This window comes from Corapipo altera, unplaced genomic scaffold (genome assembly GCF_003945725.1).
Source record: "Corapipo altera isolate COAL_440 unplaced genomic scaffold, ASM394572v1 52b, whole genome shotgun sequence".
Taxonomy (NCBI): Eukaryota; Metazoa; Chordata; class Aves; order Passeriformes; family Pipridae; genus Corapipo; species Corapipo altera.
Window position 1 is genome coordinate 4,921,441 of NW_020884922.1, and position 19,488 is coordinate 4,940,928.

Below are 19,488 nucleotides of genomic sequence, written 5' to 3' on the forward strand. Positions count from 1 at the left end.
AAAAAAAAAAAGAGCTAACTAGTTCTTTTCAAATATATCTCTAATACCTAGTGAAACATGAAATAGTAAGTATTTTCATTTTAACCTTAAATACTTCATGTTATTAGACAGGATCGAAAAGATCACAGAACTTATCTTTCTTCTCTGTATCATTATTTGACTTCTCTAGGACAGATCACTTGTATGTCTTCTTTATCCAGTGGAGTCCAGAGATATATGCGGAAGATACTGGGGAGTCTCTTCGGGAACCTGGATTTATAGTAGTGAAAAAGAAGGAAGAGCCTGAAACTAGTGAAGAATCTACTACTGAAGATGCTGCTAAAGAGTGGGAGGTAAGGAAGAACAGTGTCAAATATTATTTTAATATATTCCAATGAAAGTATTAAAAAAGATAGTGTTAAATACTTTCCAAGAAGTAAAACAAAAGCAGTGTGCTGTATTAGTCTGATTACTATGATCATGACTGTTTAACTTACGCCATCCTAATGCTTTGCTCTAACATCGAGTCAGGGCAACATTTCACAACTGCAAGTCATTTTTGTGTGAAGCAAATTGTAACTTAAAACTCCAAATGAAAAGAATGTGAGTACAGCAAAGAAGTTGCAATTTTGATGAAGCAGACATAATATTCAGTCTAGTAAACTGACAGTTTTCTGATACTTATTATTGTATCTAGAATGTTCAGTATTTTTGGTAAGACTGAAAAAAAGGGATGGAGCAGCATAAAAGGAAAGGAACATCTATTAATGACTTGTTTCAATAATTCACTAATTAATTTTTTTACTTATAATTTCTTAGTGCATTAAGACAATGTTGAATGAACTTTAAAAATGAATTGTAACTGGAACTGTCTCAACTTTTTTTATAACAAACACATTTCTCTCATGTGAATCTGTGTCCACTGTGCTTCTATGGACACATCTTTACATGTCTACATGGTTTTGTTTTGTAGTGTACATACAGTTAAAGCACTTGTAGTCTTGTGCCTTTAAGTCTTGGTCAAAAGTTTGATGATTCTTGTCATATATATATAAGTATCCCATCAACACTGTTTGAGTCTCAGGACAGCAATTGTCATCTCTGACTGTAGACTGATCTTCTGTTTTTTCTTCCCCCTACCCCCACCCTGCAATGGAGCACACTGAAATTAAGGAAGTCTACACTTATATTTTATGTAGAGGGTAAAAGAAATTTTAAAGAACTGCAATAGTCTTAACTACAGGTAGTAGGTTTCTTCTTAGCTCCAAAATGTAGAATCATAGAACTCTGACTTCCAACTTACTTACGTGAAGTATTAGACTGTGGCTACAAAACACTGTCTGCAGCTCAGTGATTTTGCAGGACCCATTTTTGCTTTCAGACATTGAAATTAGTATCATAAGAATATGTCTTCTGAACCTACATATTTTCAACATATGTTTTACTTGAGTACTTTTACCAACAGTTATTTTGGTGTTGACTCCTGCTCAAAACCTTTATAAGCGTTTGATGTTTTGAAACTTGGCCTTTTGGAACATGGGGATCAGTGAAAAGTGATCAATATTATGGTTTAAAGCACAGTATGTCTTTTTTAATGAACTCTTCAGTAACTTAGCACCTTAATATAATTACAGAATAATTTTCACAGAAAATAGTGAAAATTTGTATTCATGATTAAATGTTGTAAGTTTTTAGAAGCTATTTCTGAAGATATTTGAGACAATCCACTTTCTGCAAGTACTAAAAATCTGTAAGTTATTTACCATAGGATGAAGCCATGGCTTAAGCCTTTATTTAGGTCTTCTCTGGAAACAGTTGTAGAAGACATATTTCAAAAATATTGTGATTTCTGTGTTATGTGATGTTATGTCAAGGTTGGTGTCTTAATATTATCAAATAATTTCTGGATTTAGAAGTTAGTGTGATTAATGAAATTGTTAACTTGATACAAAAGATGTTATGCAAATACAAGAAATATGGTAATGTGGTCTTTTGTGCATTTTGACTTGAGTAATGTGACTTCCTCTGACTGATTTCTAGCACAAATCTGAAAGTAAAAACTAACTTTTTGATTGGAAATGTTTGACAGTACGAGATGGTTCAACTTGTCATCACATAAGACTGCATTTAGTGGCTTTTAACATATACTAGAAAGTATCAGTAAATACAGGACACTGTAGCTGTTGTCATACTCATTACTCCCATTGAATTTCAGTCATTATTTTCAATCAATATACTTCCTTTAACCCAACAAACTTTTCCTCTGTCAGTTTTTACTCCAGTGCAATCTAAGCAGGTGAACTGTATAACAGGCCTTTTTGTAGGTATTGGGCTTGAAAACAGCCTGCCTTCTTCAGATCACAGGGATGGGAGAATTGGGGTGGAAGGGAAATGGAAAGCAATATCCTGATGTGCAAATACATTGCAAAGTACTGTTGATCTACCAAAAGACTAAGGTAGTGGAGTATCTTTCTTTTCCAGAAAGTGTTCTACCTGTAATCACTGTACAATGTCTTAAAATCAGAAACAGGAATGAGGGCTAATGGGTTGTTGTAGCCAGGTGGGTGTCAGTCTCTTCTCCCAGGCAACCAGCAGCAGGACAAGAGGAAGACACTGTCTTAAGCTCTACCAGGAGAGGTTTAGGTTGAATATTAGGAAAAATTTTTTTCCAGAGAGAGTAATCAGACATTGGAATGGACTGTCCAGGGAGGTGATGGATTCACTGTCCCTGGAGGTTAAGATGAGACTGCATGTGGCATTTAGTGCCATGGTCTAGTGTTGGATCAAGAGTTGGACTTGATGATCTCAGAGGTCTTTTCCAACCCAGTCAGTTCTGTGATTCTGTGATTGTCTTGATCTTACGTAAATGGGTTTACACCAAAGAGGGTGTTATAAGTTGTATGGGATTGTTGGGGTTTTTTATGTGAGTGTGTTTTGATGTTGGTTTTGTGGTTCTCTTTTACCATCTGTACTGAACTATAGACAGAGAGGTATATTTATCATGGTGTTCTTTTTTTTTACTTGACGTGACTTGAGTTCAAGTGCTAATGACTTTTTGTATCTGTTAGCACAAATAATGAATAGTAGTTTGTGTTAATAAACAAATGCTTTCTCCAAAGTGTATTCCATACTTGCACCTAAACATGCAAGTTACATGCATGTTTATTGACAGCAAGCCGACTCCTGTTGTGCAGTGCCTCAGAAACAACTGCTATCAGTACTTTGTGGTCTAATCTTGTTTCCTTTTTTAGTTCAAGTTGTGTATATAGTAGGTTCCTATTTAAACCTGAAATCTGTTAAGGAAACAGATTAATTGCTCTGCACTAAAGAGTTGAGTCTTCCTTTCCCCTTCCCTCAACTTCTCCCTGTCATTTGATCTCATTTATTGCCATTATTCAAAACTGAGTGATACTTCAGGTCCGTGTAAATCTAAATACTCATCCACAAGGTGTTTGAAAACAGGAAACTTGTTGTCTTAGGATCCACAAACTTACAGTAGTCTTAAAGTAATTGGAAGTGCATCTGTTTTGTTTTCATTATCTTGTTCATTTTTCAGAAAATACAAGAAATTAGTTTGATTTAAAGCTGTCTAGAAGTTAATTTCTGAAATAAAGTATGAGTTGATAGATATTGCAAATAATTTTTCCCAGACACAGTGAGTCGTGTTCTGGACTTGCATTTTGTAATAATTACCTGTTGGTTTTGCATATTAAATGTCTGTAGGAAACATAGACATAATACTTCTGGAAAGCAATATTCTATAATAACTCACTTGTCAAACTGAATTTCAGTTAGAACATTAGATGTGGTTTTAAAATGCTTACTAGATCAGTCCATTAGTTGCAAGTGAAGTTCTACCTTCCTGGAACGGCATTTGACTCAGACACTCAACCTTTCACCACTAACAAAACTGTAACTTCTGGAGTGTCTCAATTCTATTTCTATGTGTTTGTAGAAATGTGAAGGTCACAAACAGTGATTATCTCATGGTCAGATAAGCACCTATGTCCAGTATTCCAATCTTGAAGCCTTTTTCAAATGTTCTTTATTGGATCTGGACTGTAGCCTATAACATTTCTGTATTAAAATAGACATTGAAGTTTTAGAATGCACTGCTGTATTAAGTTTTCTATATTCTTCATCATATTTCTTCTATAAATTTGCTTCTATTCCCTACTGTATACTTCAGTGCTGGGATGCTAGTGCAACAGCTGCTTGTCGTGTCTTACATTTTAAAATGTGTTATGAACATAATGCTGTATAACAAGCTGGATAATACTGGATCAGCAGAGAGATGAGAAAGCCTACAAGTTGGAATGAAACAATGCACAGAATGTATTTAAAGATGCACCATGCTAATAGTCCTCAAAATAAGAATATTTTTCCAATATGTTTCTTGAAATGTTGTCTCTTTATGATAATGTATTGGATATATAAACTAGATGGTTATTTGGTTTTTACACTGTGTGTTGTCAGTTTAGAAACTGGATGTGTTGCTATGCAGATGTTGCTGTGCATTAGCACAGCATGTTTAGTAGGCTTTGCTCTTGTCCTGGATGATGAGTGTCTTGAATTCCAGCAGTCGTGCAGTACTAGAAATGTTTCTGTTAATTTGTTGTGTATGAAGAGAGAGACTGTTGTCTATTTACATAATCTAATGCCCTTTGCAGAGATTGGTAACTTTCATTCTTGGTTTTGCAATTACCTTGAGCAATATTGTCTCAACTTCATGCATGGGATATTTCTTGCTTTGCTCTATTTTGTCTCTACATAATCTATCTGGAATCTATATATGACTTGTAAGTAAAAATTTAAGGTTTTGATTACTTGTAGCTGTCCTGTAGTTGGAATCATGAATGTGGAATTGTAATTGATGGATATTTCATCTATCTAATAGAGAGATTTGGGACAGTCTCTCTGCTAAGAGTTAAAGCAGAATCATTCAACTAAAAAGCTTGTGCTTTTGAGATTCTTAATGGCTGTCAGCATACCTCTGAAAATACTGAGGAAAACTGTGATGGAAAAATTCTGCCTTTTTTTTTTTCCTTAAGCTGTTGACAGGAAGCAAAGGATGACTTTTCTCAAATTAGACTTCCTTTCTTATGGAAACTTTATCAGCCAACTACAGCTGTGCTAGTGCATGTTGTATTGATACCCCTGGAGATAACTTTTGTAATGTTTAGTGGGTTTTGTACCTGTAAAGGGGAAAGCAATCAGACCTCAGTTAACTGTAATCCCATGTTAGCTCCACCTGCAACAACTTTTACAAAGACCCAGTTGTTCTAGATAACAGAATAGTAGTTTTTCATAGGAACCTGTACCTTATTTTTATTTTTTTAAATTCAACTGCATTCTAACCTTAACTGCTTAACTTGGCACTTGTTTCTCAGTCATCTGAAAGGCGTTTTTGTACCAAATAGAACTTGTCTGGTTTATCTTTAGTAAGAGTCAGACCTTAGTTCAGGTGACTTTTGTGTGCTTTAGCATCAAAATATGAAACTGCCTTTCTTTCGTATAGTAGGATTCCTTCCAGAGATGATGATTTAGGTGGTCTGAGCATGTAAGTTAGGTGTCTTCCTAATTTTTAAGTTCTTGGCAGCTTATGTTCTAAAATTATAATAAAAGGAGTAAGCATATAGGATGTTTCTTATCGGAGCTGTAAAATGCTACTCTAAATTTAAAAATATTTTAAGACTATAACAAAGTTTATAACTCCAGAGTTTTCTGTCATATTACACTAATGTGTATTAAATGATGCTATTTTAAACACTACCTGTGACAGCTTTCAGTTTTTTCTGTTGTCCTCTTTGGTGATTGGAGCTTTTATTATAATCCTGCCTATAAAATGCCTGCTAGATGTAATTAAATAGCAGTGTCATCTGTTTTAAAAATGCATTCTAGCAAGTAGATAGGCTACAGAAAGTTGAACTAATGTAATTGCTTATCGTTTGGTTGTTCCTAGGAAAACCAACACAATGGCATAAAAACAAGCTTTCTTTTTGTCGGTCACAAATGCGAGTGACTTATGAATTGCACTGAGGCACTTGAGTTATACAGTCTGATTCTTATGATTTATGGTTTTTCTCAATTTTAAAGGCTACTTCTGAAATTGGAATACTAAATTCTGAGAATAAATTTTATGCATATACCTTATATATAATCTTCTCAGGAGATGCCTGAGGATACTTATTTTCAGTGTATCACATTAGTGACTTTTTGTCACAAAACCTGGTCACCTACAGGGCTACTTCAATATGTGGAATCAATAGCAAGTTGTAAATAAACTGAGTAATGATGCCCCTCAGCCTGCCCCCCCCATATCCTTCTGGGATAACCTCTCTCTTGAGAGGGAAGGAGCACAGGAAATAGAGTAGTTTTTACTAATGTAATATTGCTCAAAAAGCATGAATATTAAATATAGGTATTGTAGAATTCAACATCGCAACTTTTCTATTACTGTGGACACTGTTAGCTGCTAGGTGAAACAGAATAATGCCATCTTACCCAGCTGCAAAGACACTCTTCACACCCAGTGTCCAGTCTTCCTACTGAAGTTGGAGGGAGTTACTATACTTACTGTCCTGTTTCAGGGTTATGAGATCTTGTCAGCTGATAACTTGAAGTCTGGTGTGGCAAAAGGTGCAAACTAGGTAACTGATCTGGAGTGGAAATAAGATGTTTCATTAGTTGTATCTTTATTGTTGGCACTCTCCTTTTTCTCTACCTCTACTTTAGTATTTTTTAAGACAGATTAGTTTATTAGAAGAAACAATATTGTGAAGTGCAGTTACTGAAAGGACTATGCACATTGATTGTGTAGCGATCTTTAGCTTGGTTACAAATAACAATGACAATAACAAGATTATCAATCGGTGTAATTAGATACATTTTCTGTTGCTCTGTTGTCTAGGTAGCAAATAGGTGGATGCTCTCAAGTGTTTGCTTGTAGTTCTGCACATGTCAGGTCTGAGCTGTACTCCTCCCTAGAATCTTGTAATCAAGCACTCTTATGGCAAGGCCTACATTCATTGCACCAAGATATGAGGTTCTGATTCAAATTAACAGATCAATAGTATAATCCACAAATGCACAAAAGAATAAAAGGGCAGTTTATTCATCTTTAAGGGATGATACTGGGGTCAAATTGCTCATGTAGGCTTTTTGTCTGACTAATAGAAACACATCTTTACACTTATTTGGAAAGAAGTGTTACAGGGCTTTAAAGGAGGTCAGTCACCAGAGAACTTTAGCCACTTTTACAATTGCACTGTTTCTCGGTGCTGCTCAAGATCTCCTGCCCTGCTTCCTACCCCCCTGCCGCAGATGCTCACAGCAGCAGCAACCCCCACCCGCTGGAAGACTGAGCATCAAAACAGGCTGCAAAGGGGTCTGATAAAGTTACTAGTGCACTCATTCCCATTAAACTTTGCAGCTGTAAATAAGTGAAAAAGTGAGTTGTCAGATCTAACAAAGAAGTTATTGCTCCTTTCTTTTGAGCAAGTCGTCAAAATCCTTTTAAGAAGCTCTGGGAAAAACCAGTTTTATTTAGAGAGAGGCTAAAAACTTCTAAGCAAATTGCTTGAATTGTTTAAGTGTTCTAGAACAAAACATTGGTCAGTGGGTCTAGTTGGTTCTTTTCTTCCTTTCTCAGTCTCGGAGAAACAGTATGTTGAGAAGTGTTAGAGAGGATTTTGGTTTTTTTTCTTAAGGGGGGAAAAAGATGACTGCTAAAATAGGCTGTGGGGGAGTTAGTTGTATGGTTAGCTTTTGCTTTCTGGCTTAGAGGTCTCATGTTCAGAGAAAGTTGGAAATAATTTTTCTGCATACTTTCTATTCCTTTAAGATTTCCCAGACTTGGTAGGGCAGGGGGTGGTGTCTGTAGCTTATATTTTAATTTTTAATATTGATGGTAATTCTCCTTTGAAACAGTTTTAAAGTTGTCGAGGTTCTGTTCTTTTTTTTAACTCAGTATTAGTTAACTTATTTGGAAAAAAAAATAAAAAAAAATACACAAACCAAAACAAGTAAACCCAAATACATAAATGGACATATGGTTTATTGTTGGAATCTTACCGCATTTGACTGTGTATCTAGTGTATTATTATGTAATTGAATTTCTTAAACCCCAGCTTCAATGTCCTAGTGATAAAAATGTTTTAAATTGCCACCTTAATAGTTCTCATAAGCTAGGAATTTACTTTTAGAGCTGCCAGCTCCTGAGTAAGGTTTTACTGAAAAGAAAAATAATTTATCCACATGAATGTAGATACTAGTGCAAGGTGAGTTCTTCCAGAACGTGGGCTGCAGTAAAATACATGTTTTGGTTCTGGTTTTCTCTGCTTGGACATCTTGGCTCTTAGATCATACTGCAACAGCACAAGTGAGCAGTTATTTAATGTTGTTGTGATGCTGCCTGATGCTGCCCTGGCCTATTTAATACTTTTACGCAGAATTTGGAGCATAGATGGTGTGGAGCTTTTTGGATTGTTTTTGTTGGTGGTGGTTTGTTTGTTTTGTTTGGGGAGGGGTTGGGCTGTGGGGTTTTTGTTTTTTTTTTTTTTTTTTTTTTTTGTTTTGGAGTGTGGGGTAGAGAGCCTCCAAGTGCTACTACAAGGAAATTCTCAAAGGGTTGCTAGGCATTTTACTATTGCACATGCTAGTTTAAATAAACATCCTTCTTTAAGGGAAAGAAAATGAAATCGTGATTCCAGAAATACTTTATTGCTAGGACTAGCATTTAACCCATACAGCAAGTTTATCTTATAGGCAGGAGGATTCATTTTATTCTTGTAGCTTACAAAACGAAAATGCTGCAAGGATAACAATTTCTGAATACTTCAAAACCTGTTTTTCAAATAGTGTTTTAAATCTTCACTCACCACTTTTCTAAGTGATTCTGGACTCAAAAAATGACTGACAGGGTTTATATACAGTTGTCAACATAAGGAAGACAAATTAATAATAAAATATTGAATGCAAATTTGTTGCCATTAGAACTTGTTTATGAAGAGTTATGCTGTAGTAGAATATTGCAGGCAGATCTTGGGGATTATTTTTGTGTTCTTCAGTATTGTATAAGAACAATTAAGTTGCTCTGTATCTTTAAATATTTTAGCCTTTTTAACAAACTAGTGCTCTGCAACCACACTTGAACACAGGAAACCTTTCTTCTTCGGTGCCGTCATCACTTGCGATACATCCCCCTACTGTACAGTCGCTCATTTGTTCCCTGCCTTGTCAGTCAAACGTGAGCGTCTGGCAGACCATCCTGTCAGCGTGTCGTGGGACTCTGCCTGTGCCTGGAACTGACAGCAGGTACAGAGAATGCTTGCAAACAGCCTTGAATGATATTTTTTTCTTTTTAATTTCTTTTTTTAGTCTCATTTTATTTTTAGAAGGGAAATGTCTCGTCTCTGGTATGAGAAGAAGGGAAGGAAGCACCAGCCAGTTAATCGTAAATGCGCTCTGGTAATTTTCAGTGTAGTGTGTTCATTTCTGTTACTGCAGTCTTTAAATGTTGTGGTGCAGAGACAGTTTCTGGAAGTCTAAATTTTGGATGTGTAAACAGGATGACGGGTCACACTTTCGTTACCTTTGGCACATAAACTAATTGCCTGTATTCCTTTGGCATTAGATGAGAGAAACTACTTTGAGCATTAAGGGGTGCAGCAGTTTTAAGGTGGTTTGTTTTTTTTTTTTTGTTTGGAGTATTGCATTTTTTCACCAAAAATGTGATTTATAGCTAAATACTGAGAAGAGGAGTTTACATTGGCATTTAATTAGAACAGGACAAATCTCCTGAGTTACCATTACCTTCTCAGAAGTCTTTCAAACCATGTGAAGGTCTGATACTACTTCTAAATCCAGGAAGATGAGTATGCTGTAGTCCCACTCTCACATTTATAATGGAGGGGAGAACCAACACTTTTTGCAGTTTATATTATATTTGCATTAGATTCTGAAAGTAACTGTGGGAGTTTTTAGTGTTGTTTTTCCCTAACAGACCTTTTGCAGTAGTATTTAATTTGTAGTAGTATGTAAAGGAAATAGTTTTCAGTGGAACTTAGAAAACAGTAACATCTTGGGGATAAGGAGGAAACGTTCTTGACAATATACTTGTTTGTGCTTTTACCCAGTGGTAAATCTGGAAGATAGCTTTCATTTAGACGCTGTCTGTGACAGGCTTTTTACTGCCTTTTTTAAGAGTTACAGATCTCCTGGGTTTTGATACATACTTCTTTCAAGGTGCTGTTGACTTTGGCTTTTATTTTTCATATTGTATTTATTTACAGTTTTTTATTCATTCTTTTATCTAGTATTTTTATCTTTATTTGTAGCCAGATCACTTGAAAAATATGAAATTGCCTTGTTACAGTGAAAGGTTCTGTAAATGTGTGTTCCTAACTAACAAACATTTTTGAAGTAATAGGCACTTAACTTTCCTCTGTGGTAGTGGAGTGTAAAATAGGGATATAATACCTAAATGAACTGAATTGTTATTTTAAGATACCCTTTACCAGTGTAAAAAGTATATGAAATTTATCAAGAATGTGTTTTAACATGTAGATATATACGTAAGTAAATAGCTATATCTTGCCCAGATAATTAAAAAAGTAGTATTATCCCTTATTATAATTGTTTCCCTTAGATTGTTCCCCTTAACTTTAGCCAGAGTCTAACTATGCTTATAAAAGTAATACTTAAGGAGAGGTTGAACTAAAGAAGACAATGTGGATCATCTTTGCTCTGAGAGAGGGACAGAACAGGCTATTTTAACATGTAAAAGAAATCAAATCAGAAAAAAGAGGCTAAAGAAGTATCTACAGATGGGAATATTTTTTAAATGTTGCTATGTCTACAAGATATACTCTCTTCTTGAAGTCGAGTTTTTTCTTCAATTAATGATCATAAAGCTAATGTGCAACTTATTGGTATAATTACTTCGTTATCTGATGATGCAGGACAGTGGGAAGCATATTGAAGAGACTGTCTGTATATGAAGTGTACAGATTTCTGACTAAATTTCTCATTAGTGATTGTTCTGAAATTTGGATGAAAACTCACATGAAATAACAATTGCTGGACCAGATAGAGTGATGTAATAAAACAAGAATGCTAGCTTCAAGCACCTAAGTTGCCTTGGATTATTTACCTGAAAGGACTTTTCCTTATGTTGGAGTTTAATTTGGCGTAAGTGTTGTAGGGGTTTGATACTTTCCCAGGATAAGAGATCAAGGTTTTGGTGACTAACCTGTGCATTATGCTCCTCCTTTAAAATGCCAGTAATGTTAGCTTCCCACGTTTTATTAAATGTTTGGTATTTGTGTCTCTTTATTGTACTGCAATACAAGAGATGCCAGTAGGTTTCTAGAATGTCAAAAATGCAGGCTATGATTCTTCCTATCAAAGCATTTCAGACAAAAGACATCAGACAATGCAAGAGAACAAAAAGTGGATTGCCTTCTTTGGGAATGCTTGTCCCTGCTTTGCAGAGCTTGGATAGGCAGTGTAACCAAAGGGGACAAAACCAATGAAAATTGATCTTTGGCTTTTATATTCTGAAGATATTAATATGCAAAGAGAATTAAAGCAGTGTTGGTTTTAACAGTTTGAATTATTGAAGACTTGCACAACTTCTGAGGTTCTGATTTATTGGTTAATTGTAGTTGGCAAGCTAATGCCTGTAGGTCTTTGGCTGTTATGGAGGTATAATAATAGGATTTACATGTAAAAGATAAAAATTTAGTACTTCTTTCCTGTGGATATGGGAAGTTCCATCAATGTGAGGTTCCATCAATCCAATAATAACACTGCAGGAATATTTTGAAAGTCAACTTTCCATACTAAGTTTTGTTTTAGAGTAATGAGTGAACTAATGATCTGAGGTTTTTTGTAATAAAAAAAGCAGAGTGCAATCCAATACTTTCTTACACAGATCACTAAGCTTAGAACCTTTTCTTGATGACAGATATTTACCATACCTATTGTCCTAAGTAGTTTAGGGGTTTATGCATCATACACTCAACTAGATGTTCCAATGTGGACCTGTTGGACTGAGTCGAGAGGAGAGCCAAAGTTGATCTAAGGGCTGGAGTACCTCTTGTGTGAAGTCAGGGTGAGAGAGTTGTGACTGTTTAACCTGGAGAAGAGAAGGCTCTGTGGAGACATTGTAGCACCTCCCAGCGCCTGAAGGAGCTACAAGAAAGCTGGAGGGCATGTGGTGATAGGACAAGGGGGAATGGCCTTAAGCTGCAGGAGGATAGGTCTAGATTAGATACTATGAAGAAATTCTTCACTGTGAGGGTGGTGAGAGACTGGAAAAGGTTATCCAGAGAAGTTGTGAAATCCCCATCCCTGGAGGTGTTCAAGGCCAGGTTGGATGGGACTCCGAGTAACCTGGTCTAGTGGAAGGTTCCCTGCCTGTGCCAGGGGAGGTGGAGCTAGATGGGCTCTAAGGTCCTTTCCAAACCTAACCATTCTATGATTCTAGATCTTCCATTGACTTATTAGGTGTTATATTGCTTACATTTTTAATAATTGGGAAATATTCACTGCAAATGCAGTCAAATTAGAGGAGTGGGTGAAAATTCAAAAAGGTTAGTTATAAATGAGTAGTAGAAGCTTATATTTTTATGTTTCTAATGATCTGTGAAATCTGAAGTTGATCCTTAGTTGGTCTGTTTTCTGATTAAAGTAAGAGAAACATTTTCATGCTGGGCTATGATTCAGTTATTTCTAAGCATAACTTGTAACACTTTCTTGTCAAACCTGAGAGAATCTTTGCAGAGCGGAGTATCAGAACTGAGATGTAACCTTGCTCAGTCTGCCTTGTCCTGGAGTGGCAGCTTGAGGTCAGGCACCAGGTGCTGTGGTTTCAGCAATGAAACTCTGGGTTCTCTGCTTGCTAGTGCTGAAACTTCCTTAAATGGTTGTGCAAGGGAACTGGGTTTTATTGGTCATGTTGCTACAGATCTTTTTTCTTTGAACAAAATGAGTACAGTTTCCTAGCCCACCTCATTAGAAAGTAGTTTTCTTAAAGCTAGTTCTTAGTTCTTTACACCAACATCCTAAACTGCTTGATGTTTTCCATGTTAAACTTAGGTCTCTTGGTGGCATTATCATCTCTCAAATGAGTGTTTTCTCATATCTTGAAAAAATAGCTTATTAACTTTTTCAGACTCGGTGTAACACTTTGTGTGCTGTAGGCTTTGATTACTGTCTTCTCAAGTTCATTTATTCTGATTATTGCAGGTATTTTATCTTCAGTATATGCTAATTATAGTTTGGTGCAGTTACTGTGGGCTTAGAGCACTTTGAGGCAGATACTAACAGTTCATCCTGCAAAGCTGTGGAGACAATAGTGGTCACAGGGAGAATGCTGCTGTCACGTGACATACTCCGCATTTCTGTCCCTGCTCTGGAAAACAGCCTGGTGTGCAGAACAGTTCTGGGAGGGCCAGCTTTAAAGAAACTGAAGGAGAGAAAGAACCGCACTGCCAGCCAAACCAGGGGACTGCTGTCGTTTTCTGGTCCTTCTCTGCTTAAAGTGGCTAGTTGTTGTCCCTTCCCTTCTGTTAGGATCCAGTTATTAAAAGATGCCTCTGCCAAATGAAGGTTCAAACGAGACCATATGCCAAAGTCAATAGTATGGATTTCACTGAACATTTAAATATGAGGTGGAGAGAAATAGGGAGGGGGTGGAGGTGAGGGAGAGAAAGAATGAGAGGGATACAGATTAGGTAAAAAGATAAAGATATCACCACCACATGGATTCTGATGGCATCCTGCTGGTCCTTCTTCTTCTGGTCTACTCAGGGGTGAGGGTCCCCCAAGTCATGCTTATGGGGTACCACTTTTATACAGTCCAAGTCCTGGATATTCAAGGGGCATCAGAGATGTTCCCATAACGAGGGATGGCATGGGTGTAAGCAGTTGTTTTCTTTCCTACAGTTTGCGCAGTAGAATTTTGTCCAGTGTGTGGATTTCAAACATTTACCTTCATTTAGGTCTGGAATTAGTGCTTTCCTTTCTCACAGTTTTCCATGGTGGGAATCTTTGTTCTGGTAGGTTACCTAGATCTGCCTTGCCAGGCCTGGTTCCTGTTTTTGCCATCCGCTTTTATCTCAAGTTTCTATCATGGTGACATTTCTTATGGGAGTTTCTTTTTGACTGTGTTTTGAGACAATTTGCTGCGTTCTTTAAGTCCTAACACTTTCCCTGTTACCAGTAGTGTGACAGGGAGCTGAAAACCACACAAGACAGTAAATGGATAGCTTTGTAGCCACACTGATTAAGAATTAATCAAATTAAATTAGTTGTAGGTTGTTGTTTGGTTGGGTTTTTTTCAAATTGTACCTGTAACTGTTTATCTGGTGTGGTAAGCCCCATGTATTAATGCATCATCGTGATGTAATCTATGTCTCAAATCATGTTTGTGATGGAGGGGTCTACTTCTTTGTTATTGTTTTCTCTCAAGCAGTGTGTAACTGATTTTGGGAGGAAACTAAATTTGTCTGAAAAATAAAGTCAGTGTTTTCTCTTAAAATATTCACAACAGCATTTGGTTCACAAATGTACCTTTTGTTTTTATCAGAAGATATTTACAGACTTCAGAAAATGTTTGATCCTTTCTTCCCCCTCCCTGTTCATTGATAAATTGGAGATGGACTGATACTTTGAGGTAACTTTGTAAGTGTCCTGATAGAATTACATTGGCTTTTTTTTATTTTTAAATTAAGTGTCCTGGAATTTTAATAACGAAACTTTTTCTAAATCTCAAGAATTAACGTTCATGAAGCTTACAGTTCACTTTATTTTACACCGATGTATGAAGAGCCAAAGTAAAATTGCTCAGCTTTCATTCTTTCTTTATACTTATTTTTTATTTCATATTCAGAGTTGCACTCTTACCTGTAAGAGAACCACTTGTACCGTTAAGGTTTACCCATTCTTATCTTTCAGAAGCACTGTTCAGCTCTGATAAGACCCTCCCTTTCTCGATGGAGACAATTTCAGCTATTTGTTAACTGTGAAAGTTTAACTGTGTTTGCTTTGAGGGCAGCAATTGAACCTCCCTGTTAGCAAACAGACATTGGGGGAGGTGTGTCTCTTGTGGCTTTGTTAAACTGAGGAATCCCTCACTGGTGTAAAAAGTTTTCATTTTCACATCTGCCTGTGGCAGAATGATATGGCCAGTGGCTGAAAGGGCTGATAAACGTCAAACAATTTTAACTGCATTTTCAAGTGTTGTTGAAAGACAGAAAAGTTCTATATTCAGAATTTTGGTTTCTGTTTTGTTCACTGCATATGCCAGCGTACGCTGTAAGAGTTCAGTACTCTTTACATATTATCAGAAAAACAAAGTTTAGAAACATGAGTTTCTCCAAAAGCAGAATCCTTAATTCATTAAATAATAAAACGATTGTGTGTTCTGCTAGGTTATTAACTCACATGTACATGGTGTGGGGAGTCCAACTGAAAGAGTCATAGGACTCACCCATGTTTTCTCATCAATCCTGCTATTATGAATAGAGCAGGTAGTATTAGATGTCTAAGGATATATTCCATGTCTTTACAAACTTGGGAGTTGTCCTGTGGTAGACAGTTTCAAGTGCCTCAGCAAAACCCTTTTTGCCCTAAGCACACTAATATCCTAGCTGTACACATTATTTGTTTTGGTCTCTTCCAGCCAGTGCCCAGATTAACCACAAGAGGTTTAGCTGGTTTTCTCTCTTCCCGCGTTCTTTTTGAAGAGAAAATAACTAGAGGGAGAACAAAGGGTGGGTACTTCAGGAACACTTTCTGATCCTCAAAAAGTAGCTTTGGATGTGAAGAAAACTGGATGCTGATACAGCATAGTAAAGAGAGTGCAACGAATAAAGCACATAGCGAACTCATACAGATAGACCTGCATTTTATTCCTGGGCAGAATACTTAGATTACTACAATTTTAGGCAATTTGGTAATTTATATGTAAAGATATGAACTATATTAGAATTTAGAAAGCTTTTTCTATACTTTAAGGACTTAATTGTAGGAACTTGTCAAGGTTGACTCTGAACCTGGCTCAGTCAAATTTTGAAAGCCTCCAAGGGTAGAGATACTGCAACCTCCCTGAGAAACCTGTTCCAGTTCTTAACCGTTGATGAACATCAATCCTTGGGGCCCAGTGGTCCAGCCGGTTTTTCATCTTTATTCTTCACTCATTTGATGGGTAACTGATTTGATTGCAAGGCTACTAGAGAAAAGAATCAAAAGCCTTGGTGAAATACAGGTAAATGGCATCTCCTTCTGCCTGGCCAAAAATGAAAGAATGTCTCATTACTAAGAAACATTTTATACTGAAAACCACACTCCAGCATGATGAATATGAATCTGAATTTGTCTTTTATGAATGAAATACCTCTCTTTCCAGTTAAATCTAATACTGTATGAAAAACTAAGTTCTGTGTTTGAGAATGAAAGTTCAAAGTAGAATGAGGTGGTAGAAGCTCCTGGAATGATCAGAACAGACAACTCATGAGGGCTGGGGGTGGGGGAGAAGAGGGGACAAAACACTTTTCTTTAGCTTGGTGAAGTAGAATAGAAGATTAAGATGACTATAAGGAAGGAACATGAAGAAATCCTGATGGAAGAGGAAACAGCATAAGTAGATTATGAATTAAACCAGATTAAAAAACAGAATAAACTTCTAATGTCCCTACTAACATTTCAAAATGGTGCTCTCAAGCCGGGCAGGGACAAAATGCTGGCTGTTTTCAAGATGTCTCTCAACGAATTCCTGAATGAAGTTGTAGAAGGTAGTTTCTAGTAAACTTAGACATACATGACTTTAAGGTTGTGTAACTATTTTAATCATGAAGAACGTAATCTTGTCCACTGCAAAGTAAAAATAAAGCATGTTGACCTAAACTGTAGTCACTCTATAGAAAGCCAGGTACAGTATCTGAACTGTCGAGGTATCCTAAGGTACTCAAAGCCTTGTTCAGTGATGAGTGGATAACCTTGAAACAGTTTCTTGTGGTTTACTCACTGAATTTAGTATGGACGGTATACTGAAAATATGCACTGGGTTTGAGAGGGTGGATTCCTCTCTTGTAATTTTTCTATGGCTAGTTTGACATTCTTTGACATATGTATGATATTTGTCGTTACATACCAATAGTCTTCTGTTTTGGAGGCTTTTGTTCTTGAAAGAGATGGAACGTGTGTACGAAACAGGTTCAGTATGCCAAAAAGTTATTGGATAAGTATTTATGCTTCTCAAACAGGAAATATGAGGCACCTCCCTGGCATATGAAAAGGTCTGTCAGATCTCAGTCACTGAGCAAAAGGGTTCATAAGCGGTTCCCGGGTGCAGTATGGTGACTGAGGATGCAGTTGACAGCTCAAAGGCAAAGCCTACAGAGCTTGCCTACATTCCACTGTGTGAAACAGCAACTATATAATGGTGTCAGGGATTCTGAGATTTTTTTTTTTTCAAGAATCTTTAAGTAACCACATATTTATGGCTCATTGTAAGTTAACTGCTGCCTTGCATGTGGTACAGGCTGAGCTTAAAGAAGCAATAAGGCTAAAGGGTCCTCACATTACTGCTTTTCAGGCTTGCAATCATAAGTTGCTGGTGTGAACAATGTAATTTGCAATGAACTGTCATACCAAGTAAAAGGATAAAACTACACTCTCACTTATACGTTTCAGTGGAATATTGTGAAAGCTTTGAATATAGCTGCTTGACTCTGAGAATGCACAAACCACTACCATTTACAACAATTTTCCTGATCTTTTTTAAGAGAACAGTAGAAAAAATATGGAAATAAATTGAGTGCTAGTAATTGCAGATTATGCAGTATTAAAACTGGGTGTCACAAGTATTCCTTTTTCCTTGCCTTGCAGTTGCATGGGGTAAAGTGAACCATCGCTGCTCAAGAGCCAGTCATGCGTGACTGTGGGCTCTGTACTCAGGACAGTGGCGAGTATCTGGCCAAACTCCTTGTAGTAGGGGCAGGTAGATGGGGAGCTGCTGGACTTGTGGTTGTCTTCCTTTGCACTGTGGTAGGCTCTAGAAGTTTTTAATACACTCTTACTACATGGGACATCCATTTAATCTCTCCACCAGCTGTTTTAAGATGCTTTCATACAAATGATGATTTTGAGTTGTTCTCAAAATCACATTATTTGCTCTAGTTACATCAAAATGACTGTTGTAGTCCTTTAGCCAGCTTGTTGCACCAGAACAGCATGTTCTAGAGCTTTCTGACTGAAGACTTTCTGGGAATACACCTCCTGCCAAAGTGGAGATGCTATTTGGAGTGAATGTGTTGACAGATGAGCAACTCCTGAAGCTTTGGAGGGGAATAGAAAGTCCAGGATAAAGATATTGTGATGTGATATTGGGGTCTTATTGAACTGTAGTCCTGCTACATTGTCTTTAACTGTGTCTTCACTGCCAGATAGAAAAGTCAGAACTTGCTGAGAAGCCTGAGGTTTGCTTCTAGTCTTCCTCAAGGAAAGCAAACCAGGTTCACGGGGTTCATTAATCTGGGTGTAAAGAATGTCTGAGAGAACTTTGGGCTGAAGAGTTTGGGTTAAGGCATGCAACTCAGATTGACTTTTTATTTAGCATCCTGATTTTGGTAACTTTGTGCACTCCTCTATCAGTTCTGTATTTGTCCTAGAGCAGTGAGATATATCTGACTGCTAGTGCCCTCAGTGTTTTTGTAATCTTGCTGTGTGTACTCATATGTCTAAATCACCTACATGTGCATTGTCCTTGCAGAAACAAACATCTTTTAGCCCTTCTTGTTTGTTGTCATTGCACATTTTCCCTCCATTCTCTTCCAATTTTTTCTTTCATACCTTTTTACTTTTCTTCAACTGTCAGTGGAATTATTGTCTTCCTGTCTCCATATTCAGGTAGTGTCAGTGGCTGAGTATCACCGCAGGATCGATGCTCTAAATAGCGAAGAACTGCGCACACTCTGCAGACGTCTCCAGGTGCCCTCTTCAGTAGTTTAAACCCCATCTCCAGATACTAAAACATCTTTCTTTGTAGTGTCTTGGATCAGGGCAAGTCCCGCACTCAGTGGGTTTGTCTTGTCTACAGCACTACAAGGATCCAGCAGAAAATTCCTTTGGTTTGGATGTATTTAATTGTGCAATGCTATGATGGAATCAGTAATTTTATGATGGAATTACTACTTCCACCTTTTTCACATAGGAATTTTCTGTTAGAATTTGAAAATTTGTTCTCCGTACTGCTTGACTTGCAGTGTTGTGTTTTAACTTCCACTTTAGAATGGTGTGTTGTGTTAGATAGAAGCTTTCCTAAAAAGAATGCAAAACAGGTAAAGAATCCAAAACCTTGTTGCATGGGTGTTTAATTTTATATAGGAATCTTTCATCAAGAATCTCACAGTACTTGGCAAGTATGAAGCTTCACAACTTCTGTGGAATAGGTAAGTATTTTTCCTACTATAAAAGCAGGTAACTGAGGCAATTCAGCATGGC

The 19,488-nt window shown here is 36.9% G+C and overlaps 1 protein-coding gene across 10 annotated transcripts in view; it reads left to right on the forward strand.

Moving 5' to 3' along the window:
• Nucleotides 1–19,488, forward strand: part of OXR1 (oxidation resistance 1) — a 226,608-nt gene that overhangs the window by 191,529 nt on the left and 15,591 nt on the right. For 6 of the 10 annotated variants that reach the window (XM_027657070.1, XM_027657075.1, XM_027657071.1 and 3 more), the window contains 2 exons: nt 170–332; nt 18,895–18,975. In XM_027657070.1, coding sequence (XP_027512871.1) covers nt 170–332; nt 18,895–18,975 — 244 coding nt within the window. Of the gene's footprint in view, nt 1–169; nt 333–9,374; nt 9,448–18,894; nt 18,976–19,488 lie in introns of those variants that run through there. The other 4 variants (XM_027657072.1, XM_027657079.1, XM_027657077.1 and 1 more) reach the window with 3 other exon arrangements.